The 27,977-nt window shown below is 39.9% G+C and overlaps 2 protein-coding genes and 1 non-coding gene across 9 annotated transcripts; 1 reads left to right on the top strand and 2 right to left on the bottom strand.

The window, feature by feature from the left end:
* Positions 1 to 828: 828 nt before the first annotated feature.
* On the top strand, positions 829 to 25,904 carry DIPK1A (divergent protein kinase domain 1A). Of its 7 annotated transcripts, XR_008578126.1 has the most exons (7): positions 830 to 1,157; positions 13,579 to 13,713; positions 13,987 to 14,094; positions 14,783 to 14,959; positions 16,270 to 17,470; positions 23,860 to 23,943; positions 24,539 to 24,859. XR_008578126.1 is itself a non-coding variant. In XM_054834340.1 (6 exons), the coding sequence occupies exons 3-6, from the start codon at positions 13,594 to 13,596 to the stop codon at positions 17,080 to 17,082; spliced, it is 1,218 nt and encodes a 405-aa protein (XP_054690315.1). In that variant the 5' UTR covers positions 829 to 1,157; positions 11,685 to 11,849; positions 13,579 to 13,593; the 3' UTR covers positions 17,083 to 17,911. The 7 variants fall into 7 exon arrangements, 5 of the variants coding, with proteins under 5 accessions (XP_054690315.1, XP_054690316.1, XP_054690318.1 ...); XR_008578127.1 differs by lacking the exon at positions 16,270 to 17,470 and having other exon boundaries at positions 829 to 1,157; positions 24,539 to 25,904; XM_054834340.1 differs by lacking the exons at positions 23,860 to 23,943; positions 24,539 to 24,859 and adding an exon at positions 11,685 to 11,849 and having other exon boundaries at positions 829 to 1,157; positions 16,270 to 17,911.
* RPL5 (ribosomal protein L5) lies at positions 19,703 to 27,417 on the bottom strand. Its single transcript, XM_054834346.1, has 8 exons — positions 27,112 to 27,417; positions 26,071 to 26,140; positions 25,861 to 25,976; positions 24,235 to 24,369; positions 23,443 to 23,645; positions 22,329 to 22,506; positions 20,508 to 20,596; positions 19,703 to 19,866 (listed from the first exon to the last, which is right to left on the bottom strand). Exons 1-8 carry the CDS (start codon positions 27,400 to 27,402, stop codon positions 19,767 to 19,769), a joined length of 1,182 nt encoding a protein of 393 aa, XP_054690321.1. The 5' UTR covers positions 27,403 to 27,417; the 3' UTR covers positions 19,703 to 19,766.
* LOC129209740 (small nucleolar RNA SNORD21) lies at positions 22,690 to 22,788 on the bottom strand. The gene has a single exon (XR_008578184.1). It is a non-coding gene; the product is annotated as a small nucleolar RNA SNORD21 (small nucleolar RNA).
* Positions 27,418 to 27,977: the final 560 nt, after the last annotated feature.

A 27,977-nucleotide genomic window follows, 5' to 3' on the forward strand; every position in this document is an offset into this window, starting at 1 on the left:
TTTTTGTGACCCATCTTTTCATCAAAGCAGCTTTCTTTGGTAAGTGTACTGAACACCAAAAGCCCTAACATATTACATTCATCTCCTCATTATTTTTATCCTTACACCATGGCATGATCTTTTTGCCCGAAGTCTCACAGCCAAAAAGCATCTGAACGGGAAACTCCCACCTTCTGACTGTCATTCTGCTAAACACATTGTGTTAAAAGAAGTCACAATCAAGTTATAAACGCAAGAAGGCAGAACAAAAATAACATTTTATGCAAGAAAGGCCAATCTTACTTGACGTTAACAGTGTTCCCACTAATTTCAACTGGGCTGGGCCTTCTCACAGTGCATGAAGTGCTCCGAGATCCTCTGGTGAAGGAGCCGCCGATAATTTTTTCCCTTCTTTATGAGACGGATGTCTCTGATCTGTGTTAATAAGGGCCAAGGCAAATGCTCCCTCCTCATTTTGGAGGAAATACTCTTTTTTTTTAGACTGTAACAGGCCCACAGCTGCTTTTAATACCATATCCAGTAAATGACAGGAGCCTGTTCGCAATCAATGGGACACGTTATTTATTAACTGACCTCTTCATAATTGTCCCCAGACAGGGCCTGAGCACTTTCTGCCAGACACGAGCGCTGAGGGGAACTCGGTGGGTGACTCTCAGCCCGACGAGCCCCGAACCTGCCCCTCACGGCCCGGGAGCGGGAAAAGGGACAGGGACACTCCCACCCGCGCGAAGCCGCTGAGGGGGGCGGGGAGAGGAGAGGGTCCGGCGGGGCGGGGCCTTTCCTCTCCCCGCCCCCCTCTCAGCCCCGCCTCGCTCCCTCACAGCCGCTGCGATCCCCTCCTTTAAACAGAGGGTGGCGGTACGGGCGGGTTTTTGCGTCGGCGGAGGCGGCAGCTGCCCGCCCTTTTTGCCCGCTGACAGCTGCTGTCGTTCGGCCGCCGCCGGTGCCTGAGGGAGGGCGGCCGCCGCGCTCGCTCCCTCTTCCCTCACCGCCGCCGTGCGTGTGCCGTGCCGAGCTGGTGGCGCGGCTGCAGCGGCAGGCGGGGAAGCGCTCCTCACCGCTCCGCCTCTGATCGCCGCCCGCTGCGGGGATGTGTGATTGCCATGGCGAGGCGGCTGTTCCCGGGGGCCTGGCTCAGGAAACCCCACTACGGGCAGGTAGGCCGGCAGCGGGCCGTCCCCCGCGGCGAGCGGGTCGGGCTGGGCAGGCCGGTGCCAGCACCCCTCCCTCGTCGCTCTCCCTCCCCCCGCAAAGTTACCTCAGGAGCGGGCGCCCCCCGCAGGGCTCACCGCTTCTCCTGGTTCGGGTGCGGCCGTCGTTCCCTCCCGTCGGCGCCTGGCGGCGAATGGGGCTCGGCTGCGCTGCGCTGCTGCTCGGTGGCTTGGCTGGTGGGAGGTCGTGGTGCCGGGGCTAAGGCGCTAGCCGCGGCCGACGGGCCCCTGGGCGGCGGGTCTTGGGGCACGGGAGCAGGTGCCGGGCGGCCTCGGGTGCCGTGGTGCCTGTTGCCGCCCCTCCCGCCAGTCGGATCGGGCCTCTCTTGCCGCCTCTAGGGTGCAGAGAGCCTCACGGAGCGCCCTCCCCGAGCGGCCCGCGCTGCCCGCCGGCAGGACCTGTTACGCGGCAGCCTGCCCGCTGGCTCCCTCGGGCTCACGAGAGACTTTGAGTTGACTCGGCTATACCCGCGGCATTGCCAGGGCCCTCATGCTTTTATCCACGTCCCTCCTTTAAATCTATAGCTGGTGCTGTGGACATCCATCCCGCCAGAGGATGGACAACAGCTTGCATGAGCAGATTTATTTTTTTCATGTGTCCTAAAAGAAATAATGTCGGGCACTTTTCTTTTGCTGTCCAATAGTTAGTTGCTCCATGGATTTATTTATGTGTTCATAGACACACTGTTGCACTTACATACAAAGGCACATGTATGTATTATTTAAGCTATCTGTGTGAGGTTGTTCTGGTTGGAAGTGCTGTGGCTGTCATGTAGCAGGGAGTTCTACTGTGAAATGTTAGTTATGACCTTGGGGTACGTTGAGAGTTATTCTCTGGGGTTCTTTTCTATCTGTTGTGTTATATTTTAATTAAATTGTAACTGAAATGAACATTTGTTGAGTTGGAGGGGTTAAATATATTTCCTTATATGTGCTACGTATACGTTCATCATCTGTTGATACCTTATTAAATGCTTTGTGCTCATTGGATTCAAAAATGTAAACTTCATCCTGATGCATTTTAAAGTCTCGGATGTTTTAATTCCTCCTTGTCTGGAACTTTTCTGACCTTACTCTCTTTTCAGAAGTACCTGAAATGGGATTTAATTTTTAAGGAGAAGCGTACAGATATGGGTATAATCTTACCCTCTTTAGTATTTGTTTTATGGTATGTATCTGCAAATCTGGGTCAGTTATCACTTGAGTCTTAGACCAGAAGAGACTGCTCTCAGTCTATTTACTGAAGTAGACACTTGTACAGCATTTGGATTCCCATAGAAGAAAGGCTCTGATACAAATAAAAATGAATTCATCATCTATATGCTACCTTTCAAATTAGCATTCTCCAAATTGTTTGCCTCCTTTGCCTTGATGGTAAGCCTCTCTCTGATCATTATACAGTGATGTCTGATAACATTTTTCTCCATTCTTCTTCTCAACATTTACTTTAAGGCCTTTCAAGCAAAATACGTTATTTTAAAATCTACTGAGAAGCAGGAAGGTGGCAAGATCATTTATTAGAAAAGCCAAAGAAATTAAATATCTGTTTCTAGAGCAGATTAAAAAAATATTTCTGACTGTGATTTCTTATACTAGAAGCTGCATTTGAATATTCTACAGATGTGTTTTAGGAGATCTAATAGTGGCATTGTTAACATTAACATATTTTTCTGTTAGACAGTGAATGTATGTGATGCATCCAGAGAATGGCAGAAAGCTATCAATATATTGGCTTTTCTTGTCATTGCATGTTACTGTTGGTACGTGACAAATGTAGTCATGGTTTAACTATACTAATTGCTGAGTGCTTTATTGAGATTTGTCTCTGAAGAAGCCAATGCTGTCTTAGTAAATGCTAGACTTTAACTCACTGAGATGTAGCTACGAGCAAGGTGGAAAGATTTGTGTAGTATTGCTATGCAATATTTCAGGTAGCACACCAGGGAAGATGGTTGTACAATGGAAGGTATTGCTGAGTGACTTTCAAATTCTGTTGGCTGGTGTTCCAGACTTTTTGAAAACTGTGTTGTGAAGAGTTGATAGAACATCAGGTTCTGCAAGACAGAACTTGTTACCTGCTCTAGCTTTCCTGCTGTAATAGGATGAGGGTGCTACGAGTTGGTTTGTAACTGATACTCTGTAGTGAATGTTCTATTATTATTATTATTTTATGTATTCTTTAGCTCTTATGCAGAATGCTAGATCCATAGGTAATCAGTTGATGATCTTTCTGGCTAAGAAGGATGTGTTGCTGAGTATCAGCTCATGCATAAGGAGCAGGGCGAACTCTTGGATGTCTTAACTTCAGCCCAAAACCTTGTGGCTAGGGACCCACAGAGACAATGTTAAAGTTTCATCACAACACAGTAACTCTGAAATACAAAATTTTCCCATTGCTTAGACTGCGAATCATGTAACAATCGTAAAACAAATAAAACAAAAAAAGCCCTCAAACCTGACAAACTTTTAAGCGCTACTAAATACCACTAAAAAAAATTCTACCTGTATTTATAGGATTTTACAGTTGGGTGATTAACACTGTTGGGATTTGATTTATGTTTTACAAGGAGATGTTAGTTTCCCAGATTTGGGAGGTACTGTCCTGAGGTTCTGTCCAATAGCTGTAGTTGGCAATTGTATCTCGAGGCTGAGGGTAAGTCAGCAGGATTACACATGACAATAATCACATAAAGAACACATACATGCTTGGAAGCTTTCTGGCCTCTACAGATTCTGGACCAAGTTTACAGACTCTTTAGAGATGTCCCATGGACTTCAGTAATGTATAAGAGACTGTCTTTGAAGGGTGAAAGAATAAACCAGTTTTAAAGCCCTACATAACAGAAATTTCCTGTATCATCTTTCCTCTAAGATTTTAATCTTTTTTGTTGTTTTTTTTTTGTTTTCTTAATCTTATAAGGGGAAACATCCTGTTTTCCATCTTGATCACTATCTTATTTTATTTCAAAAGATACCTCCAACTCTGTTTGCTCAGTTTGATTACTCAGGATACAATTAATTCAAGACACTAGCATCATCTTAAGCATGTACTGTCTGCTCTTAAAGATATGAATGTGTCCAGTACATGGCATCCAAGACAGCATGGTCTAATATTCTCAGGCATCATGTCAGCCTACTTGAAATTCATCCTATGATTCATAAACCAACCTGAACAGAGAATAAAACAGGATTTTTAACACTATCAGCATAAATTTTTTTATCTGGTCTTTCCTATTGTTAATATGTAAAACAAATGGAGTGAGCAACTCAGATTTGGAGAAGATTAGTCTGCTATGGTGATGTGGAATACTTTGCAGAATTAAGCGCTCTGTACTATTAAACAAAGAAACACTTTCATAATATTTAACCATAAAAATGTTTTAAATAAAAAGTACACTCTACCAAAAAACTGGCAAGTTGTGTTGCATTTTGATCTGCTACTCTCCATATACTTTGGAGTGCATCCAGGGCTTGAGTTTTGCCAGAAGTAGTTTTCCAGTTCTCTTCCAGGGGATGAATGTCTAATTATTATTCAATGCACATGACTTAATAGAATATACAAGTGATGGAAGAAGTCAACTCTGTAATATCCTTTTAAGCATTACGAGTGTTTTCCTTCATTCTTGTGTTCCCTAGCTCATATTTAAAAGTCTTGATGGAAGAGTGGAGCAGAAAAGAGAAATTGTGTTTCCTGGTTTTGAATACCTTCCTTTTTTTTTTATAATTTCTGAACTCTCAGTCCTTGTCACCTTGAATATGTTGTTATTAAAAATGTTTTCTAGCAGTTTGTCACAATTCCAAATGAAGTCTGTCTATATGTATTGCTCCCTAATCTCTGTCTGGGACTTCTTGCTCAGAAATGCATTGAAATGATCTGCATAGCATATGTGCAGTAAGTCCACTGTATTCAGGGTGCATTAATGCACATGACCTAACCATCAGTAAATCCGTGTCCCTGCTGCATTAGTACAGCATGTGCACATCAGTTCTGACACTTCTGAGATACGGACTAAGTGTGTCTACACTCACAGTCTGATTCTGGGGAGGAAATGGATATTTGATAGGGGGGGTGTATGGGAAGAAACCAAGTAACGATTGGACTTTTTGCTGAACGTGATAAAGAAGTCCTTATTAGAAAAGTAATTCCCTTTGAATCAAAGAAAGTGGAACCTTGTGGTCTTCTGTAAGCAAATGTATGCTGTTGTCCATGCTCTGAACTGGCAGGATCTAAGTCTCTTGCAAGTCAAAAGCTACGTGACTGCATTGGCACAGTGCTGAGCCCAAAATAAATCTAGCTTCTCTACAGCTTCCTGCCAAGTATATGATGTAGTCAGATGGCATTTGGGGAAGATTTTCTGTCCCAAACACATTCTCTTTCTGCCTGAGAAGGAGGACAAATTTGGATGAATCTGTATATACGGTATTCTCTCCTGTATTATGAATATGGTCAATACTCTGTAGTGGTCCTGAGGCCTGCAGACCACGGTATGCATTTAATACAAAATTGCATTAAATAGCACTTTGGTTTAAACTTTGGTATTATAAAGGTTCATGGAAGGAGTCAGTAAGAAGCTTTGAGGAACATAGTGGGTTTGTTGGCCCAGAAGCTTTGTTTCCCAAGCCATTTTTTATACATGAAACAGCTTTGCCTAAAACTGACATTTATTTCTATTGATCTTTCTCAGATTTTACCAGTATTTTTGTGTGCTATAGTATTTATGTTCTACAACATTAGGGTTATTAGAAATGGGGGGGGGGGGCCAGAGGGAGAACAAATAAAAACCCACATCTCTAAAGGAAATCACTGTATCTTATCCTTCAAATAGATGAAGAATAATCATTAGTGCTTATTTGCTGTAATTCCTGATTCATAGGAGCTTCCTCTTATGTATGCTTGGGGAAATACTGAAGAAAGTTAACTTTTTAGAATTTCCATTAATCCTATTAATAGAAGACAATTTTGTAGAGAAGAGTTTTGTGACAGGCTTTAGGAAGACCATTGTCACAATTGTCTGTAGGAATGAGAACGTGATAAAATAATTTTTGGTTTTCCCTGTAGGTGTTCTGCAATATTTTATTAAGGACTGGGTAATGAAATAGTTATGAAGGGTTTACTTCTAAAAACAAAAATCAAATTGAAAAAAAGCAAATACTTTTTCTATCTTTCCTATTCAAACTCTGCACCAAGCATCCTGTTCTCTGCAGTTTTCCAGGCTGACTGCAGCTGTGAAATAATAATCCTTCAAATATTTTCATTTAGTATCTGTAAATGACAGTTGTGTTTTTCTTGCAGTTGCTTATTCATAATAATCTGCAACCCATGTTGGGTTTTTTAAGTTTTATGAGCTTCTGGCTCACACAGATGTTGCTTGAATCACTGAAAACTGCCTGCCATTATGTTTGGTATCCTTTCGTGTTTGTGGGTAGAATTTCACATAATAAAAGAAGTTCTCATGTTACTTTGAATCTCTGAGAGTGTGTGTGATGGAGTTAGAGATACAGATTTGGCTTCTGTGAGCTAGAAAGCCCTGGAAGATGTGCTGGTATCTTGAAGTAAACATACCCAGAAACTCTGTACTGATGCAATTTTTATCATGGCTTGTTTTTATGTGTGGTATTGGGTATCAAAATGTGGAATGTATTGTGATTATTTCTCCAAAGAGAAGTATGATTTTCCAGAAACTAAACTAAAATTGCATTTAAGAGAAAGCACGTAAAGTTATCAGAAGAAAGGAGGTGTCTTGCTATAGCTTCTGCCTTGATTTGATTACATTGTTTTGGGGCAATATCCATTTTAGAGAAAAAAAATTTATTTCCTCTTATGTTCATTGACTCCCAACTTGGTTAACAGAACCTAAAGGAAATACTTAGAATGCTTTGTAGAATGCAATATGGGGTGAACTGGGACTTGGACCATATGAATAGATCCCCTATATCCTGCCCCAAAGAAGTTGACTAAATCTAATGTTGAACCTTTATGTAAGTATTGCTGTTCATGCATCTGTTTCTTTGGCACACAATTTTAGCATTGTTGAGATGTAAGTTAGGTTCTCTTCTATTGCAAGGCTAGATGTTCTGGATGCACTTTGTTTATAGATAGTCTTGAAAAGGAAAAAAGTAGGTAATGCTGTAATTGAATACACTTTGTGGTAACTTGATTCCCTCTCTCCCAAGATTTGTGTTGCAGCCTGCCCATTTGTGGCTAAAAGGAAAGACATAAACTTAAATGTTTTAAATTAATCAAATTATGCTGCTTGGATTGGAAACATTTTTAGCTTATTTTTAACTGGTGCTTTTATTTACTTTCTGAAATAAATAGTACCTAGACTTATCTGAAGATAAGACTTATAGGGAAAGTGTTTCCTTCAAGAATGTGCAGAGGGTATGTCAAGATATGAGATGACCTCTGCTAGAATTCAGAAAAGTTAATTTGAAGGCATATAATTAAACTTCATAAATGAAAGACACTTGACAATTAAACTACATGAGATGATAGAGAAAGCACCCAGCTTTGCTACTGAATTCTTAAATTATGATGACTGTACTATAGTGCGTTTAGTTAAAAAACAAAACACCAAAGAAACTAAAAAAACGCCCACATTTCTGGAGAAAGCTTTTATATGTAGGAATGTCATCTGTCAGCTTTTCCAGCTGCTGTAGGCCAAGTGCTGGATGGAGAATAGAAGAGTACCATTTTTTCTTGCTTTATACAGTGTAACTCAACAGCTCTAGGCTGAGTAAAGAGCATGGGAGGTTGGGTAGGAAGAGGACTTACCTGAAACACCAAACAAGGTCTTTTTTTTTTTTTTTTTTTTTTTTTTTTTCCCCCCTGGCAGCAAGTTTCTGTGGAAAATCAGATTGAATGCTCAAGAGTTTTGTTGCTGGAGTTTGCTCTGTGTGTGATGGTTGTGTTTGGGATTTATTTATGAAATACATGATGAAACTTTGTCTGAGTTTAGGTGCACAACACTACACTGGTGGTATATATTTAGATGGAAAATAAAATTTCTTATGTTAGCTCTGTGACAGTGAGCAATGCAAGAAGTTAAGGATGGTTTGTCAGCCTTTGCCAATGCAGCCATTCTCATTTCGGCCTGGCACGCTTTAATTGTACCTGGTCAGTAAGGGGGCTAACAGCTGAGCTCTGTAGAGTGTTGCTGGAGTAGTCCAAAATGCTCCTCTGACCCCATGCTCCATTAGGTAATATACAGATAAAGCGGCAGAGTGAGCATGCTCCCATACCGTAACTACTCCAGCTCATTATTTGACTACTGGAAACTTCCAGACAAAATGTTTTTTTCATGAAGAGGATGATTCTCAGAGTATGAGACCTAAGTGTATTAGCTTTTACAGGCTCTGCTATGTGGTGGTAACCTTTGACACAGGATTTGGGCAAGGGAGTGGAAGTGAGAATAATGGGCAGCTGTTTGCTCAGTTGACTAGAAGTCTATCCCAACAAAAAGATGAGTACAAAAAACTAATGAACATGCCTTTATTGCATAGTTATCAATTGAATATGATCTGATTTTATAAAAAATATCATGCTTTAATTACAAATAGGTTTTGTACCTCTCTTTAGATGCTGCTGTATCTCATTGTGTTTGCAAAGGCAAAGAAGGTCATTCTTTCTGTTTGATGCTGTATCTAGTTACAGAAATGTTAGGCCGAAGTAAAAATAGATGAATGACTCACCTAGTTAGATAATTTCAGGAACTGTACTACAGAGCACTCATTGGTGTTTTTACTATGTAGAAACCAGCAAAAAATTAAACTCTAAGATAGGAAACCATGAGGTTTTAGGTGGTATAAGAACAAATAAAACCAAGTAAATTATTACAGAAGACGTTGAACCTGCATGACTATACTATAGTAGTTTTTATTTGTAAGTGCTAAAACTATTATGTGTCATCTGTCCTTCAACCAGCAGAAGTATGAAAGTAGCAAAGCAAAAACACATTGTGTTCTCTAGATGGACTGAGAAAAATCAGTTTGCATGCTCACAACTGATTCAGATCAGGCGATCCCTCAATCCTGGACCTTAAATGTATTTGATCTACTGGTTTGGTTCACCTCTCAGTTCAAAACTGTGTTTCAAGAGACCTCTGCTGGAGGGCTGCCTCAAGGCTGGTAACCTGTGCTTCCTGGGACAGATCTGCTGGGGATTTTGTTTTGGTTTATTTTGTGTAGTGTGAGTGTAAGAACTAAACTATGCCAAGAATCCATCTGCCCTGCTTACAGCTTTCCTTTGGTTCTAGAAGTGAGAACATTCTTAGTGCTTTGCCATACCACTTCTGTTGGCTTCAGAGAGCTGTGAAAGAAGGATGCTTGTGGACAAGTGCATTTTGTACATGGACAAAGATTCTGAAGTAGGAAATTTGTGCTGGAGAAACTGAAGAAGTGGATGAGGCACTGAGTGGTGCTGGAAACTTAGTTGAGAATGGAAGACAGTGGAGGAAGATTGGAACTGAGGCCAGTGTTGTAGAATCAAATGGAAATAGACTGGAAATAACTGGAAGAAAAAAAATAGCAGATAACACGTGGTTCAAGAGGGGGATGCTAAGACTGGCTAAGAAACAGCTTGAGATGGGTACTAGAAAGAAAAAACTATTAAGTGAAAACTGTAAATGACTAAATACAGAAAATGGTCTGAAAGAAAGAACAGATGAAGCTGAGTCCATCTGAGCTTGAACTAAAATTGCAGTTCTCTTCTGCAGGGAGTAGTGGTGGGAGAAGCATTTGTGAACCCATTGGTAAAGTATCAGTTCTTACTTATTGCTGGTACACATGTAGGATGACTTCTACTGCATTTCATCAGTCTGTTCAAGTAGTACAGTTTGTAAGAAAGTTTGTGATTCTTCATGTTGTAAGCATGTAGGTGTGGTATTTTGTCGTCTTTTTTTTTTTAAACCTAGGAAATTGCACTAAAAGTCTTTTAATTCTGTCATTTCAGTAGTGTTCTTTCAATGGGAAAGGCTTATGTATGGTATTTCTTTTTTTGATACTCCTCAGCCCCTTGCTGTCAGTTCTGGTTTTTTGGCTGTTCCGTCCTCCCTACCCCCAGCTTCCTCATACATTTTCTAAGCTGTTTCTAAACGTGCTATAAACTACACAGCATTATTGTTGGTCTGCTTTTGTACTCCATCCAGTTTGTATTCATATTGTGGACACCGTGCTTTAGAGGAAATTACATGTTACTCCAACTAAGGTCTTTGTGGCTCTGAGGAAAATAGCAGAAATTATTCCTGTCTTACAACACTCCCCAAAAAAAAGTCATTAAGTGGTTGACGGAACTATCTGGTCAAGATTTATCACCAGAATAAAATCAGTTTGTTGTGTCTGTCTCTTCTTTTAACTAGGTAGTTTTAAGATTAAGTCAAGTGAGTGTGTGTGAAGGAGTAAAGGAAAAGGCATGTACAGCTGAGGCATATAGCAGGACAGCAGCTGCGTGGATTGGAATCACCTCTGGGTGTTTTGGAACTGACTTTTCTTGGATTATCTCCTTTAAGAAGAAAGGGTGTAACACATGCTGGTTGTTTGTCATATTTTTATAAGTACTTGTAAATATTGTAGTCTTTCTAGTTAAATGAGTCAGCTTTTTTTTTTTTACATCTGCTGCAGTTCTGTGTTTTCCCTCCATTTTAAAGCTAGGTAATAGTGTTCATTCTGTTGCCATCTTCTGGAACCAACTTCCTCCTGCCCCTCCCAGGTCTCCCTCCCTAAGTCTTCCAAGCTTTCAGCTTGTGGCTGAGAGTTCACTCTGAAGCAGTATTAGGTTTTCCATTTTATTTTTCTCAGCTTAACTCTATATTTTTCACAATAAAACATTGGTTAGTCTCATAGAAGTTGAAAAACAATTTAATTTTAAAAAAAAATTAAAATTACATTCTTGCAGATATTGTGGATACATATTTATTAGCATCTTGGAACTACAAAGACGATGTTAATAGTATGACGTGTTTTGAAGGGACATAAAGCATCATGAGAAATATTTATGCTAGAACTGTTTAAAGGCCACACTGACATGCTCCTGCTTTTCTGTGTAACTTGTTGGGTTAACTTCTTGCATTATCCAGTTTGGGCTTTTTGGTGGGTTTTTTTTTGGGGGGTGGGGGAATTAAGATTTCCTTGGACTGAGGCCTTTGACTTTGACAGCATTGTATCTTAGGGTCATTTGAGCATAAGGAGTGTCTACCCACTTCTCAAAACATAGCCAAAAGGCTCTCAGTCTTTCTCATAGAATGAGTCACATGGAATTTGGCACTGCTCTTCTACATTTAAAAGTGTTAAAACACCTTTTGTGCACCTTCCCCTTGATTCACAATTATCCATTTTTTTTAAATTGTTATGCTATAAAATGGAATGGTGATGGGATATAAAAATCAAGGGCTGAGCCATATAGCATCATCTTTCCTAGCAGTTTTTCTGTGTTATTTCTTGCATTCCTGCCTCTTTGAGACTTGTTGTTCCTTACAGAACTATATGGGTTCAAGATACACCTCCTCTTTAGTCTTCGGATGGAGTGAGTGCCTGTGTGAACGTATACCTGGAATCACAAGATAAGTTATGGTGGAAGAATTGGAACCATTCTAGGTTGAGAGTAGGACTCCTGTACCTAGGGATTATACTACTTTTGTTAAGGTTTGAAAAAGTCAGTTCTTGTGATAGGTGTTAAACCAAGCTATCATTCAACTGATTAGAACTGCTTCTTTGATCTTACTTGCCTTAAAAATAAATTAATAACATATTTAGAAAGGGAAATGGATCTTTGAAGATCTTCCTATATTTGTGAAAGATTATTTTCTTTTGTAACATTTTTTCCTAAAATATAAAATACTTAAAAGCTGAAGACATGTATTCAATTTACTGTGATTTAAGATAATTACTATCAAATTGTAGTAATTTGGAATTATTTCAGTGCATTCTTGTCCCATGCAGATGGAAACATCTGAAATTAGTATGTGTGAGACGGGTTAACTTGTTATGTATGTATGCGATGGCAAAACTGCTCATCATTACTACCTTTCTTGGTACCTTTTCCAAACATATGGAATCATTTCTCTATGAGGAATAGCGAAGTTAGGACCTGTCAATCTGGGAAAGAGATGATGTGGCAGGGAGGCATGTAATGGAGGCTCACAAAATGATGACAGATGTGGAGAGAGTGGACAGAAATTGATAACTCATCTCTTCCAATACATGAACCAGGACATCTCAAACAAAGCTAATATGAACCAGGTTTAAGCAAAATGAAGTCCAGTCCCTGACCCCAGTCCAGTGGATAGTAGACTGGTGGAATTAATTGCAAAGGGTGTTGTGGAAGCTAAAAGCTTATGTGGATTTTTAGGAGTCTGGGTAAGTTCATGAAAGATAAATGGTTTGAGATTTACTAAATATAGAAAATCACAACTGGCTTAGCAAGTTCTTTTAGAGGAAAATGGGAGCCCACTTGGGATATATATTATATGTTCTCACTCTTTGATGGCATGGCATCTATTTATAGCTATTGCTGAAGATCAAGATACTAGTAGAAATGGATCCAATACAGCTGCTGTCATGCACTCTCCTTATATCCTGTTGCTAAAGCTGATCCTCACTTTCTAATTCTTTTCTAATCCTGATGTATGAAAATCAAACTGTTAGCATACCAGACTTGGAGGAGGAAAAAACCCAAAAAAGATCAAAACATGCTTCCTCCCTTACAAGGCACATAGCTCTCCTTCACTTTCTAATTTATAAATATTTCCTCCTCTATCCCTAGTGAAAAATGTAAATGTGAGGCCACAGAAACAACAGGAAAGTCTTGCATACATTTATGGGAAAGACCACTGAAGGTAAAGCTAGTATAGAGGAATTTTACTGGCATAATTAAATGGTGTCATTTCAAGGAAGGAGTGGGATACTTCAGCACATGGAACCTGTCCCTGATACCCACCCTGTTCATTGTATGTCTATTGTGCATATTTATACATCAACATAGATTATTTTTTGACCAGATTCCTGGTCTGTTGGATGTAGTTTACCAGGAGTGGAACATAATTAACTGGTCTTAGAGAAAAATGCAAGTAGTTGAGCTCTGACAGTTTATGATTTTGACCAAATTGGTTCTTTCAGCCTGGCTTGCCCTGTGAGGGTCTGTCACATTTTATTTGTTTATATCTTAATTTTCCTTGCACCTAGGTAGGTCAAACTGACCGCCCCTGTCAGTTTTGCTCATTGAGGGAAGCAAACTTTCCATGTAATGCAGTCTGCTTATTTTGTCACTGTTGAAGTCAAATTCTTAAAGGTGAAATAGTAAATAGTGGGGTTTTTATCATTCTGACTACTGCTAAATGAATTACAAAGAATATTTTCTCTTTGTGTCCTCTAGGTACGTTTCTCATATATGCGGATGAAGTATCTCTTCATCTCTTGGTTAGTAGTATTTATTGGCAGCTGGGTTATGTACGTTCAGTACTCCACCTACACAGAACTATGCAGAGGACATGACTGTAGGAAAATAATAGTAAGTATATTTAGCATAGTTTTCTTAAGTGTTTGTCCTGACTAATTCCACAGCCAATTCAGTCAGTGCCACATGTAAATTAATCAAAATCTGATATTCCATCATGTTGAAGATTACATCTTCAATTACAGATAAAACCAGTGATGCTTCTTAAAATTGTTTTGGTCTAGGGTTATTAAAATTGTTTTCTTAGATTTTTTTTTTCCAAGAGTAAGATGAGAGATACAGTCATTGGGCAATTTGTTAAACATTTTTCCTCCCTGTTTGTTTCAGTGTGATAAATACAAGACTGGAGTTATTGATGGGTCAGCATGTAGCAGTCTTTGTGCTAAAGAAACACTGTATTTTGGAAAATGTTTGTCAACAAAGCCCAATAACCAGGTAAGGCTTTACTCATCCAACCTAGTTTTATTATTTCCCACTGAAGTGTCATTCTGTAGAACATCATCTACAACATTAGTGTCAGCAAGCTGTATCTGTTTGATACAGATTATTTCAAACTCTTATTTGCTGTGACATGCAGAGCATGTTTATATCTATGTATATACCTAGAGAGAATGTATAGGTATACTATGTATTATTAATAATATATACAATATGCACCTATATAGAACACAGCTGTACATATAGGAATAATATATATTATGTAAAGGGATATATTATTATTTTGTAACACATATTTATAAACATATATATAATATACTGGATCCTTCCATATTTTGACAGAATACCTATACTTTTGTACAGTAAACTACTACTCTGCTATCCTGCTTCCTAAACAGAAGCAGCAGCCTCTTAACAACCTATGCAAAGATGGTAGTAACGTAAATATACTGTTTATCAAGCTGTCTGTATTTTGACAGTGAAGTGTCTCCTAAGTAAGTGCAGTAGTGTATTGTATTTGAAGTTGCCATTGTTTGAATGTCCTCTGTGCATTGTCTGTACGCGGGACTCAGTTTTCTAATCTGTGTTGCTACTTGATTCTTGAAGCAGTGGCTGGAGTACAGGTGGTCTTTAGATGCCAGGCTTCTACAGCGTTTTCTACCTTTTTCCCTCTTTTCCTGCATAGATGTATTTAGGAATCTGGGGAAATCTGCAAGGTGTTATAAAATGCCAGATGGAAGAAGCTGCCCAACTTGATTTTGGTACTAACCCAGAACCAAGGAAGGAAATAGTCCTGTTTGATAAACCAACAAGAGGAACCACTGTTGAGAAATTCAAAGAAATGGTATATGGTCTTTTTAAAGTAAGTATATGCTTATTTAGTCTATTTTGACAGAAAGGCTTATTTTCCTGCAGCTGGAGAGAATGCCCTATTGTATGAGCCTTGTTCAAGTGCATGTTAGAAAGATGTTCAGCACAAAAATAGTTTTTCCCAGAGATGCTTATCTTGAAGTTTGAAGTAACTAATTATCAGGTTTTTACTTAACTTTTTAACAGATGGAAGCTGGTATGCATCTTGCGTGTCTACAGCTTTCACTTGTATTTGTGTGGAAAATATGGTGAAACTATAACTATTTTTTGCTGCTTTTGGGGTTATTGTAACCAGGCACAAGGACTGAAACACAATTTGAAAACTATTCATGCTTGGGAAGAGTTACTATGTTAATTGAGCAGTAGGAATCTCCCCAACCAGAATGACCAGCCATACTTCTCCAAGTTCTTTCTGTGTTCTGTTAATGTGATACTGATTTCTATTGCTTTAATGCTACCCCAGAATTTTCATAAGAGTCAACACTTCAATGCTGTGTCAAGACTGATTTTTTTGGGTTTTCTTTCTTTAAATTCTCTTGCTATTGTCATAGCTCCTATGTCTCCAGTGATGGAAATAATGCTGTTCTGAGTGAGCATATGTGTACACATGCACACACATGACATAATTATGTAAAGCTGATGACAGTTGTCATGCATTACACTAGCTTTGTCTCTAAGAATGGGTGAGCAGCAGGTGTGTTAAAGTGGTTTTTAGGAGAATTTAGGTGTAGTTGAAAATGCAACATTTCTGATTCCAACAATGGCTTCTTTCTCTGTATTGATACAATGGAAGTGGTTATAGCAAATAAAAAAAAATTTCAGTACACTTATCATATGGGATTTGTACCCAGTGTGTCTGGGTACTTTTTATAGTTCACCAAAATGTAGTTGATCCTGTAATTTCTCTACACCTGTAAGGTTTAATCAGCTGAAAACTAAACCTGACCTAAACATTTAAATTCTAATTTCTAAGACAATATTTAACAAGCTACTGGATATGATTTTTCTAAAGACTGATCCGACAAAGAACAATGTTTGAATTTTAATGTTTGCATTTTGAAATGCAAAGAACACTAGTACTTTCAGAAGATCAAATACCTGGTGCCTTTGAAAACAGAACAAAAAGGAAGCTCTTCAGGCATCTGGTAGCAAGTCCTGTAACATCTATAACCAATGAAAACTAGAATATAACATACTGCCTTATCATAGAAGCCATAGAAGGAGAATAACAGGAGGTAGAATGACAGGTAGATTGGTAGTTAATGAAATCATACTTAAATCTTTTTCGTTTGTTGCTTTTAGGCAAAATTGGGTGAACAAGGAAATCTTTCAGAACTGGTTAATCTCATCCTATCTTTTGCTGATGGAAACAAAGATGGTAGAGTTTCTTTGCCAGAGGCAAAATCTGCATGGGCACTTCTGCAGCTAGATGAGTTTCTGTTAATGGTGATCTTGCAGGATAAAGAACATACTCCCAAGTTGATGGGTTTCTGTGGGGATCTCTATGTGACTGAAAGAGTTGAATATACCTCTCTCTATGGAATCAGCCTTCCATGGATTATAGAACTTTTCATTCCCTCTGGCTTCAGAAGAAGTATGGACCAATGGTTTACTCCATCGTGGCCAAGAAAGGCAAAAATAGCTATAGGGCTTTTAGAATTTGTGGAAGATATTTTCCATGGACCTTATGGAAACTTTCTTATGTGTGATACAAGTGCCAAAAACTTGGGATATAATGATAAATATGATTTGAAAATGATGGACATGAGAAAAATTGTGCCAGAAACAAATTTGAAGGAAATAATTAAAGATCGTCAGTGTGAATCAGATTTAGACTGTATTTATGGTACAGACTGTAGAACTCTATGTGACCAAAGCAAAATGAGATGTACCACAGAAGTAATTCAGCCAAACTTGGCAAAAGCGTGTCAGCTACTTAAAGACTATCTGCTTCGTGGTGCTCCTTCTGATATCCATGAAGAACTAGAAAAACAACTGTACTTGTGTATTGCCCTTAAAGTCACAGCAAATCAGATGGAAATGGAGCATTCTTTAATACTGAATAACTTAAAAACTTTACTGTGGAAGAAAATTTCCCATACAAATGATTCTTAGCTTCTCCACCAGCAGAAGACAATATTGATGCCTGCCACTAGAGGTGGCCTACCACATTTGATAAAAATGATCTGCAGCATTTTTTAAAGATGTTTCTTTACTCAGATTTCATGAATGGCTCTTTAACTCTTGCCCTTCAGTCAGTACTTTATGACAGGACTTCTCAAAGAATGAACATGCCACTGAGTAATTGGGCAGAGGCCAGAAGCACTTCTGGTGTTCCAGTGCTGTGTTACGGAAACAAAAAAACCTGCATGCTTGACTATTCTGTGCACTTTGTTAGATCTTGAACAGGATGAAAGTATTCACTGTGCCACCACATCAACTGATGGAACATCATTGAAAATCATTGCTCACTTGTGAAATACCTGCAAGAGTTTTATCCTAAGTAAGCTTCAGGACCTACTTATCCTAAGTAGTTTTATGAAGAACCACCACTACTGCAAATGATGTGTCTGAGTCCAAGCTGCTTTTGTGAATAAATTGAACTGTGAGACTGCAGTTTACTAATACCTTGGCATGGCAGAATTTGCACATTAATAATTTTTAAACTGTGGAAAATTAGAATTTTATTCTAGAACTGACAGGTTGTAATATGAGACTTAAATCAGATTGTGTTTACACCTTGTTACCTCATGCTTACATCTTGAATGTTTTAGTTCAACACTTTTTAAGTCCTTATACAGTGAATCATGTTGTGAGCCAAGAATTTTAGAATGTTATTTCTTAAAATCATGTATATAGTCTAGCAGCAATATCAACATCTGTTTCAAAAACTGTAGACTGTTGGAACCTTTAACCCAAATTAAGCTGTAGCAAATAGTCAAAAGTAAGGAGTTTGTGGACTAAGCTATGAGAATTGAAGTTAATTAATTTTTTAAAATACTGATAGCAGAAATGTCCTAACAGTTAAAAAAGGAAGCTTGCATAGTGTAGGAATCTGCTGTATGACACATGAAAAATTGTTGTGGATTGTCTTGACTCTTTACTGTCCCTCCAAAATTAGCTACAGACTTGTACTTAAATCCTCTTGAGCTAGGAAATGCTCTTCTGCAGGAAGTCAGAGTTAGATCTGAACTGTAGAACAGAGGCTGAATTGTTCAGGATCATGGAATATTGCTTAAATGGGAGCCTATGAGATAGTAACAGCTAGGAATGAGGTAGAACGTAAGTGACCTGTAGTGTTACTATTCTTTCTCATAGCATCTACAAGTCATTAAGTGGCATTCCATGTGCCAAGACCATTGTACCACTTCTAATTTCATTCCTGTTGTTTCTCAGATTTACATCTATGTTCACAATTATGCAGAGTTGGATGTCCATAGAACACCTTAATACTGTGCTCCATACTTATCTCTTAATGTTTAATTTATAAATGCTTTAGGTACAAAGTAGTTCAATCCTTAATGATTTCAATGGCAGTCATCCATATACTCCCAAATCCTGGCCCCTTAATTCATTTTCAGCATAGGTAAGAAGGACAAGCTTTATTAAAATATTTGAAAGGTTAATTGCTTTAGGTATCCTGTATTAAATTCATTCCTTGAATGACTAAACTGAAGTACAGGATCAACAAAGTCATTTGTCCATACCATATATAATAGTATGCAGCTTTGGTTAAGAGTGTACTGTTTTGTAAACATCAGCTTTTTAGTTTCAGAATTACTATGCTAATGCTAATTATTATCTCTAACTTGATGATGTCCTCCAACCATGAGCTAATAAGAATTTGTAGCCAGCAATGCACTCAAATGTAAAGTGGTCATGCTCTCAGTGGAAAAATCTGACTGTAATTGCTACTAGGTTTTGGGCAGAGATTATTGTTGGGTATTTTGAACTGGAAAACATGTTTAATAGTGCAGTTTGTTGTACAGAACCTTCATTTTTATTGCTGTTGCATCAAGTTTCAGCTTTCAATGGAAAAAAAAACCCCACATACTTTTGTTTATAATAAATCACAGGCCTATTTTTCTCTTTCAATAGCAGTACTTGCCATCTATCAGTATCTTAAAGTAAAACATTCCTCCATGTAGCCTACTTGACTCATGTGCAAGCAACTTCACTAAGTCTAATGGGAAACAAGTAAGAAGTGCCTATGAAACTGAGATGTAGGAGAAAATAAGGGATAGGGGCAAGTCAAGGCCTCTGTAACAAATGTATATATGCAACTTAAAATTAACTGTTGTCTAATCACTAAATAATGTGGAAGTATTTAGCTTAAGACAGTTCCTGTTTCAGTAACAGCCAGAGCTTGGAGCTGGGTGCATGGAAGTATTTACTTCCGTTAGACATGTATTGCTGTTATCACCTACAGTTAAGTCACAGTAGGGGAAGCGTTGCCATTTGTGTTCCTGAGAGCCTAAGGCTGCCTTCGGGCAGAGACTTTAGAACCTACTGTGACTACTCCTGCTTTCTGCTTAAGCTACATACAGATTCCTCCATAACATTAAGCATGCTGACAGAAAAATAGTAAAGGGCAGGTTCACCTCTCTTTTCCTCTGTGAAGGACTTCATACAGTACTTTAAAGGGGGAAAAAAATCCCTTAAGACTACAGAATATCTGGATCATAAAAAAATATTCTGCATCTTTATAAGATATTAATAAGCCAGTCTTACACAGTTGCTTACTCAATAAATTTATTGCCACTTTTTCCAAAGCTTCATAGAAAATTGTGGAAGTTGTCTTAACTATCAGCTGTGCGCTCCTGGGCCCTGAGAAAGCTAGCCTTCTTCTGAGCAACACGATCTTTCTTCTGGGCAAGGGACATCTTGGGACAGTTCCATCTGCAATGTAAGCACAGTATACAATATATCAGAGACAGAAATAAGCAAAAAGATGGTCAAGAAAGCTGCAGTGCACCAGAACTGTGATTAACACTGCTATGCTGGAACATATTCCCACTTCTGTAACATGCTTTACTTTGCTGTAATGATTCAAGGCCGTTGTTAGGGCACCACAGAAAGGCATGGTTAGACTGCAGCAGTTTAATTCCTCAAGAGATAAGCTCAGTACTTTTCTGTGACTAGAATATTGACACTATCAATCCCAAGGCAACAGCTGTGCCTTTATTTCTTTTCTCCTAGACCCCTGAAAAATCCAAATAATTTAGTACTGACAAATTAGTCAGCTTTCCCACTGAAAACGTTAAGAATTGAAGATACACACTTAAAGAGTTCCAGTTGTTCAGGCCCCAAGTATGCTCCACTTTTAAATTTAAGAGCCCTCAACTATATATATAAAAAAATTTAGATTTCTAGTGTTAACTCCTGACAAAGTTATACAGAAATGCTTGTATCTTAATCTGATTTTAACTACACGTGAGTTTTAACACAACTGCAATTTCAATCACATTACTTGTTTTACCATAACTAAAAAATCTTTAGCAGAGAAGTTACATTCATGTTCAAGAGGGTGACAGTTTTACCTCTTTTTCTTGACTTCTCTCTTCGGTTTCTTTTCATGGACTGGATTATCCCGTATAGCAGCATGGGCTTTTTTATACATTTCTTCCATCTTAAAAAAATATAAATTGTTAAATTCTCTATAGTGGTTTGTTGTAGGATCATAGAAAAAAAATCCAAGATACCCTTACCTGAGCATGCACTAGAAACACGTTTCATTGCAATACAGCCTGTGATTGTGTGGTTGCCTTTAAAACACTCTCTTCATACATAAGATCACTGCCATAGCATACTGAAATTCCTACTATCATTGTAATACAGTTTAAATATCCAAACTCACAACTTGGACACAAAACAGAGAAAGTAATTTCATCCATATTTTACAGTTAGAGATCCAAGGCCATAGCATGACTACAGATTACTTACAAGTCTCACAAATACAGGCTAGCATCTTGCAGTTGAAATACTTTTTCCTCTGAAGCCTACTTTCAGTGCTGTAGCTTCCCTACATTGAAATTAAAAGGCAGTCTAGAAAGTTATTCTACTTCTGCCTGGAATACTTCATGTTTACTTATTAAACCAAAATCACTCCACACAAACTTCATCATCAGACATGTAATCTTACCACTTTTGAGACCCTACTGTAGTACACATTACAAAGATGCTTAGTAAGAGGGAAAGAGTAGAAGTAGTTAATCTGTAGCTGCTTTCACAACAAGTCTTGCAAGAACCATGACAGTCCCTGCATGATCCTCAAGGATACAGTAACAGAAATACATTAGCACAGGCTACACTCAAACAGCAATTTCTGACAGCTCATATAGCAGGCTGTTGTACTTAAGCTACTATGAATCTTCTAACTTGTAAGACAAAAAAAAAAATGGAAGCGACCTGTCCAGTGATATAGATCAATAGCAGAAGGTACTAGAGGATCCCCACCTGTCTGCTGCTCTGTCCCAAAGACAACTATGGCTCCATAATGGCACCAATTTTACAAATGCCTTTGCTGGTGGTTAAAGACCACTAGACCTCAGCTATGAAAAGTTTTCTAGATGTACAAAGAATAGCTAGAATAAGCTTAGTTAAATTTACAAAACCAAACAAAATGAAACCCCATAGTAATAAAGGGATAAAGAATGAAGTTAAGTTTTCCATAGGCTAAAAAGGGGACATGAGAGAATGTTTGTTTCAAGCTTCAGGACCACTAATTGGGGAAACCAAGCAAGAACATTACAGGCAGCAAGACAAGCCATCTAAAAGGAGTTTAACACTTGAAAGCAGCACCTTGCACAAAATACTCAAAAGTACTACTAAACTAAGATGTAGTACACTCTGTAGTTTCATGAGATGCTAGCTTGGGCTATTCTATATTCACCTGGGACCTAGAATTACCTATAAGGTCACACAAATCCTAAACCAGATTTGACCTACAGCACATCCTCACAGTTGCAACCACCACAGCTGCAGAAATGACAGACTGTGGCACAGGATTAGGAATGAGTGGGTAGCTCGTATAGAAACTTCCAAGGTAATTTCTATATTGGGGGGGGGGGGGGGAGGGAAGCGGTCTAGCTTACTTAGAATGCAGTCCTATAAGCTTAGGTTTATAGGCAGAATGTTAAGCTTCACAGCAGGCAAACAGATCTCACTTTCCAAAGATCTACAATATACCACAGAGCCCTTAATGAAGGAAAAATGTTTTCTTTGCATGGATAACATACAACATGAATCACGTTATTTTACAGATCAAGCTTATTTGCATTACTAGAGAAGGCCTTATGCAAGACTTATCAGCATCTTCAGCATCTCTATTAATGCACAAGAGCCCACTAGATAAATCTTACCCCATCAGGTGTTACGTTGTTCTTTATGTATTGGGAGAACTGTTTTTTATAAGCATCTTCATCCTCCTCCATCAGGTAACGCATATAATCTGCAACATTTTGGCCCATGATGTGCTTGCGGTGAACCTCTGCATTGAATTCTTTGCTTTCCGAGTCATAACCAGGGAAACGTTTGGTGCTGTGAAAGAGCAGTCAGAGTCAGGTTAAGACATATTGCCAAATCCTCTAATTCAGAGGCTAAGTTCCACAAAGAAATGACTGATACATCAGATTCTCCTACATATAACTGAGGGATAGAACCCTCTAATTAAAAATGAAGAGATACAGAAAATTAAGAAATGTAAGTTTTAAGTTCATCTCAGCTGCCATCAGTCCCGTCTTGAAACAGTGCAGTACATCATATACACACACCATGGACCAACTACGGAGTGTTCAGTCACTGGGAGTATCATCATATAGCAGCCAAGTCAGAAAAACTGGACAGTTAGTCAAGAATGACTGGGACAGCATGGGAGAGGGTAGGAAAATACACATCTCAGATTTTTTTCCCCCACTGCTGCTAGGTGAAAGAAGCAGTCAACTGAGATATCAGTGTTAGATAACACTGCGAAAAATCTTAATTCGGTCATTCATACATTGCCTATAACAGGAATTGTCAAAACTTCCACATGGAAATTTTAAGTGCAGGTGGACTGTATTGACAACTGCAGCATCAATGGTTTTGTACCTGGTATGTACAGCATTTCACAGTGCAATTAATACATACAATTTGCTAAAGACTTAAAACAATAGAATAGTAAAGGATATTTACTTAAATGCATTCAATCGATGATTTTAAGTAAAAGCAACAAGATGGCTCTTTAGTTTCTAAAAATTTAACAGCATCTCTTGATAGTTGCAAGATTCCCAGCAGCACTATCAGAATTGCACTTGTGGATTAAAAAACAACCAGTGAACCAACCAAAAAAAACCCAACCTCAGAACCTAGGCTACATAATCATTAACAGGTCATAACAAAATTACTTCAACATAAAGTGACAGTATAAGTAGACTGTCACATACAGAAGCATCTCAGATTAATTCTAAAGGAATTCTTCCAAACAGGCTAGATTACCTATGAGGGATTGACAGACCACCATCCACTGCACCCTTCAGAGCACCAAAGACTTTGTTTCCAGTGGTAGTTCTGGCAAGACCTGCATCCAGGTAGCATGTGAAAGCACCAGGCTTTCCATCCACACTTTCCACATTGTATTCATCACCAGTCACTTCAACTTGGCCTTCATAGATCTTATCAAGACCAAATTTATTCAGAAGCTGTGAGGAAGGAAAAAAAAAAAGGCACTTCTGAAATTGTTTCCATTTATTGACAAAATACAGAATCACTGCCACCTTAACACACCAATTTGCCATAGAATCTTCATTTTTAACAAATTTCTTTACAAAAATATGCACCCCATACTAATAACAAAGCTTTTAACAACCACCACGGTAAGCATGCCTGTTAAGTTTCAACCTCTTGTTCCAACAGGTACACCAGTGAACTTAAGACTTATTCATGAGCTCATATGGAAAAATGGATGGATGCTGTTTACATGTATTCAAACTCTTAAAGGTACCTTTCTTACATTTTTATCCTGACTCCCTCCCTCTACCAAAATTAAGTGCCGAGACTTAAAAATGGGCTGCTAGAGTTGAAACTGCACACTGTCATACTTCTCACTGTGATTTGACAGTCCCAAGAGGCCATCAAATCTATATGGTAAAGAGCAAAAGTTAGTATTTAGAGACGCCCACAGAGTCAGGTATCTATACTAACAGGCCACTTAAGAAAGCAGGCTTTCCCTTTTGTAAGAAAACCAGAAAAACAGAGCAGCAACTTCCAGACAAACTGACAGATACCTACCCTGCGTGCCAACAGCAGACCTGTACAGTATGCTGCTGCGTAATTGGTCAGGCCAACCTTCACGCCGTATTTTGGCAGCTCGTGGGCATACGCAGCACAGACAATCATGTCACCTTCAATTCTGGCATAGGCAATCTGACAACAACACAACTGTTAGTGTTCTCACAATAATTCCAGGCTAGTTTTATTGTTTCTTTGACATCCGCTTAAGCCAACAGGAATTCTGTATGGAAATACCCAGCAAACTGCCAACCTCTGCACACAAGCTCAATGGGTTATGGTTTTCTTTTCTTTTTTTTTAAAGGCACAATTAACTCCACAAGTACAGATGCAAGGAATTCAAATCTGTACTAGGCCACAGAAAGTGTATGTCAGCAACTTTTATTTACCTCTCCACATTCATGAAGAGGCCAGGAAACTGCCTACAAAACCACCTTTCAAAGAATCACTATAGATGTGGATGGATTCTGTCCCACTTTCTGCATGCAGTTCTCATATAACATAGTATATAATGCACCTCAGAAAAATGCAAAAGCATCTGATACAGAGTTTGTGATAACATTGTTACTGACCTTCTGGAATGATTTTATTAATGGGTCTGAGATTTTCATAATCTCAGGGGTCTCCTGTGAGACAGCAGTACTATCAGATGTGTTTCTACTGTTCCTTTCACACATAGAACCTTCTCCTTTTGACTCCCACACCTCCTTTCTACATCCAAAAGTTGTCCCCTTTTTGCAGGATTCCTACATACTGGAAAGGCACTATCGGTCAGATGTAAGCACCTGCCATCACTGATTTTTGTTTTGAGTTTCAAAGATAAAATAATCTCAAAGTCATATAGTTTTGTCTGAATGACTGTAAAAACAGCATTCTCAACTGTTCTCAACAGATAATTACTCTATGAAGAAAGAAACAACAGTTAAACTTTTCTAGCTTTTTTTTTGAGCTTAACAACATCTATTTATGATGGAACAAACATGCCTAAGTTTTTAAATTCAAAATTAGTCAAAACATTCTGAAAATGAAACAAGAAAGTGAACCACAGTGCATCACACCACTGCATACTTAATAAGCATGGAAAAAATGCCCACTATTCTTATTTACCCATCTCCTTCAATCTCACAGGAAAGCCATCATAAGGCCTTGCTGCTTCATATGATCCTCCACATAACACCATAGGGGAAAAAAACTCTCAAAAGACAACTTTAGATACAGTGCAATAGTCAATGCAGGTTGACAGGTCACATAGCCAACTTTGTTGTCTTCAGTCAAGCAAAAAAGCCCTCTTTTCAAAGCACTTTAAAGACAGCAGGAAAAAAAAAGAGAAATCTTCCCTCTCCCTAAAATATTCTACTGATCCCAGCATCATTATAACAGTACAATCCTGTATTACAAGTAACCTTGCTGAAAAATGTTGACTAGTAAAACTTATTTTGTATCATGAATATGGTTTATTACTGAAGTTGTGTCAACGTTTAAGACTGTTCTCCTCTAAGAAATTTCGAGAATATAAAAACTGCTCAGATCAAGCCTCAAAAACCCAGCTGCTTCAAGCACCCCCCATTCTGTTCATTTTGCCCTTGGAAGGCTGGTGGGTAGTTCAGCAAGCACCGCAGGCCTTACCTGGCAAATGATGTCTCTGTTGGTAACACGCACAATCATCCTATACTTAGGAGTGTTGTACTTGTTTTTATCTTGAATTACCAAACGTTTGCGGGCATAGTAATCAGTTTTTCCCTCTGAAAAACAACAGTTACAGTGTGGAAAACATGAAAAAAGTAGCAATATCGATCAGTGACATTTAATTATATGTTACAGGAAATTTAACAATACCTCTCCTTCTCCTGAATTTCACTTGGTATCTCTTGAAGTATGCCTTATTCTTGACAACTTTCACAAACCCCTTGAACAAGAAGTATAACTAGATGTTATTAACAAATAACCATGTAAGCCAAGACCATTCTAACTAAATTAAATCTGCTATGAATAAACCTGCAGTGAAACCAGGAATAAAATAACATGTTTACTTATACATTAGATAAAAAAAGCATCAGAAAAACAAAATGGGAAAAAAAACCCCACCCAAACCCCAGAATTTCAATCTTTCCACTAGAACTAATGCACACTTCTCCCCATAACTTCATGTACTTTCAGGAGAAAACTAGAAATTGTATTTGTTAACTGGACGTCTGTCTGCACAGACCGAAGCAGTAACCGTGGTCATTTCCAGTCACTTCCCCGCAGCCAATGATTTCTCTGGCGAGTTCTGCCATGGAGCCGGCTTCTCCTGCAGTCCCCGCCGTTCAGCCAAGACAACGAGCTTTGCTGACACCGCGACGGGACAGACGCTGCCCGACACCTGCCAACGTTTCAGACGCGCAACCCCGCGGCAGGAAGGCGGGCGGTCCGTCAGACACCCGCACTCTCCGACCCTCCAGCCGGGCGCCAGCTGCCGCAGGGCACTGGGGCTCTGTCAAACCCGGCCCCGGCGCCCGCTCACGCGCCGGTCCGACCGCACGCCTCCCGCTCCTTCCTACGCCGTCCCGCCACCACGCGCCTGCGGCCCGGGCCCGACCCAGCCTGCCGCCGCACCGGGACGGTAGGCCGCGGCCCAAGGCGGCAGCGCGGACGGCAGCGGGGCCGGGCCGGGCCAGACCCTGACGGGCCCCGCCGGGGCCCCGCCGAGCCGCCCCAAGCCGCCCTGCGCCGCGGCCCCGGCACTAATGGCAGCCATTGCCACGCTGGAGCCGCCACAGCCGGGCCCGGGCCCGGGCCAATCGGGCTCCATCCGGGCGGGCAGAGCCGCGCGGCGGGCGCAGAGCGGCGGGCACAGCTCCCCCCCGCCGCGCGGGTCCCGCGGGTCCCGGTACTGACCATCGTGCCAGGTACTGTCCGGTCTAGGCCTAGGCCGGGGCCCGCTCCGCACAACGACTGCACTCCGCAGCAGGGGGGAAAAGGCCGTGCCCACTGCGCAGCCGCAGCTCCTAACCTGCCCGGCGAGGCGGGGCGCCGCCGGCCGGCCTGTCCCCGGCGCCCGCCGTGCTGCCCCCTGTCGGCCTGGAGGAGCGTCGGTCCGGCGCTGCCGCGGCCTCTCCACCCGGTGCGGGCCCCGCTCCCCCCCGCCGGGGCACGGGCCCGGCCGCTGCGGGGCGGGTGCTGGCACATCGGCGTGGGCTTCCTTCTGCCTGTGCCGCTGCAGGCAGCAGCTCGTCTCTCTGAACGATTCAGGGAAATACGGTTCTAGAGGAAAAAAAAAAAATATACTGCTGCCATCTAATGCCCACACATAACGTGTCATCGCTTCCAAGTCTTCCTTCATTAACCGCCTAGGCAGTTATTAGCAAGGGATCTATCACAGCAAAGGGATTCTTGCAACAGAAAAATCAATAGATTTGATCTTAAAAATCACCGATTATGGAAATGTTATAGGACTTTAATTCCCTTCATTTTCTAGGGAAAATTCTCACAGTTGAATGAACAGTAAATAATTAAAACATTAAGCCGACCAAAACCCAATTGAATGCTGTTGCTAAAATAAATTAGAGATGGTTAGGATAACTGATATTTGATGAAATAAAGCCAGAATATATGCTTACATGTACGTATACTGGGACAAACAGGTCAAGTGACATCAGATTTCTTGACATTGCCAGAGAAAAGTGCCCCATACCAGCATCTTTGTCCCTGATGCATTTGCCTGGTCATCCTCATTCACTTTCCTAAAAAAAATGCCAAAGCAC

Source organism: Grus americana, chromosome 8 (assembly GCF_028858705.1).
Source record: "Grus americana isolate bGruAme1 chromosome 8, bGruAme1.mat, whole genome shotgun sequence".
Lineage (NCBI taxonomy): Eukaryota > Metazoa > Chordata > Aves > Gruiformes > Gruidae > Grus > Grus americana.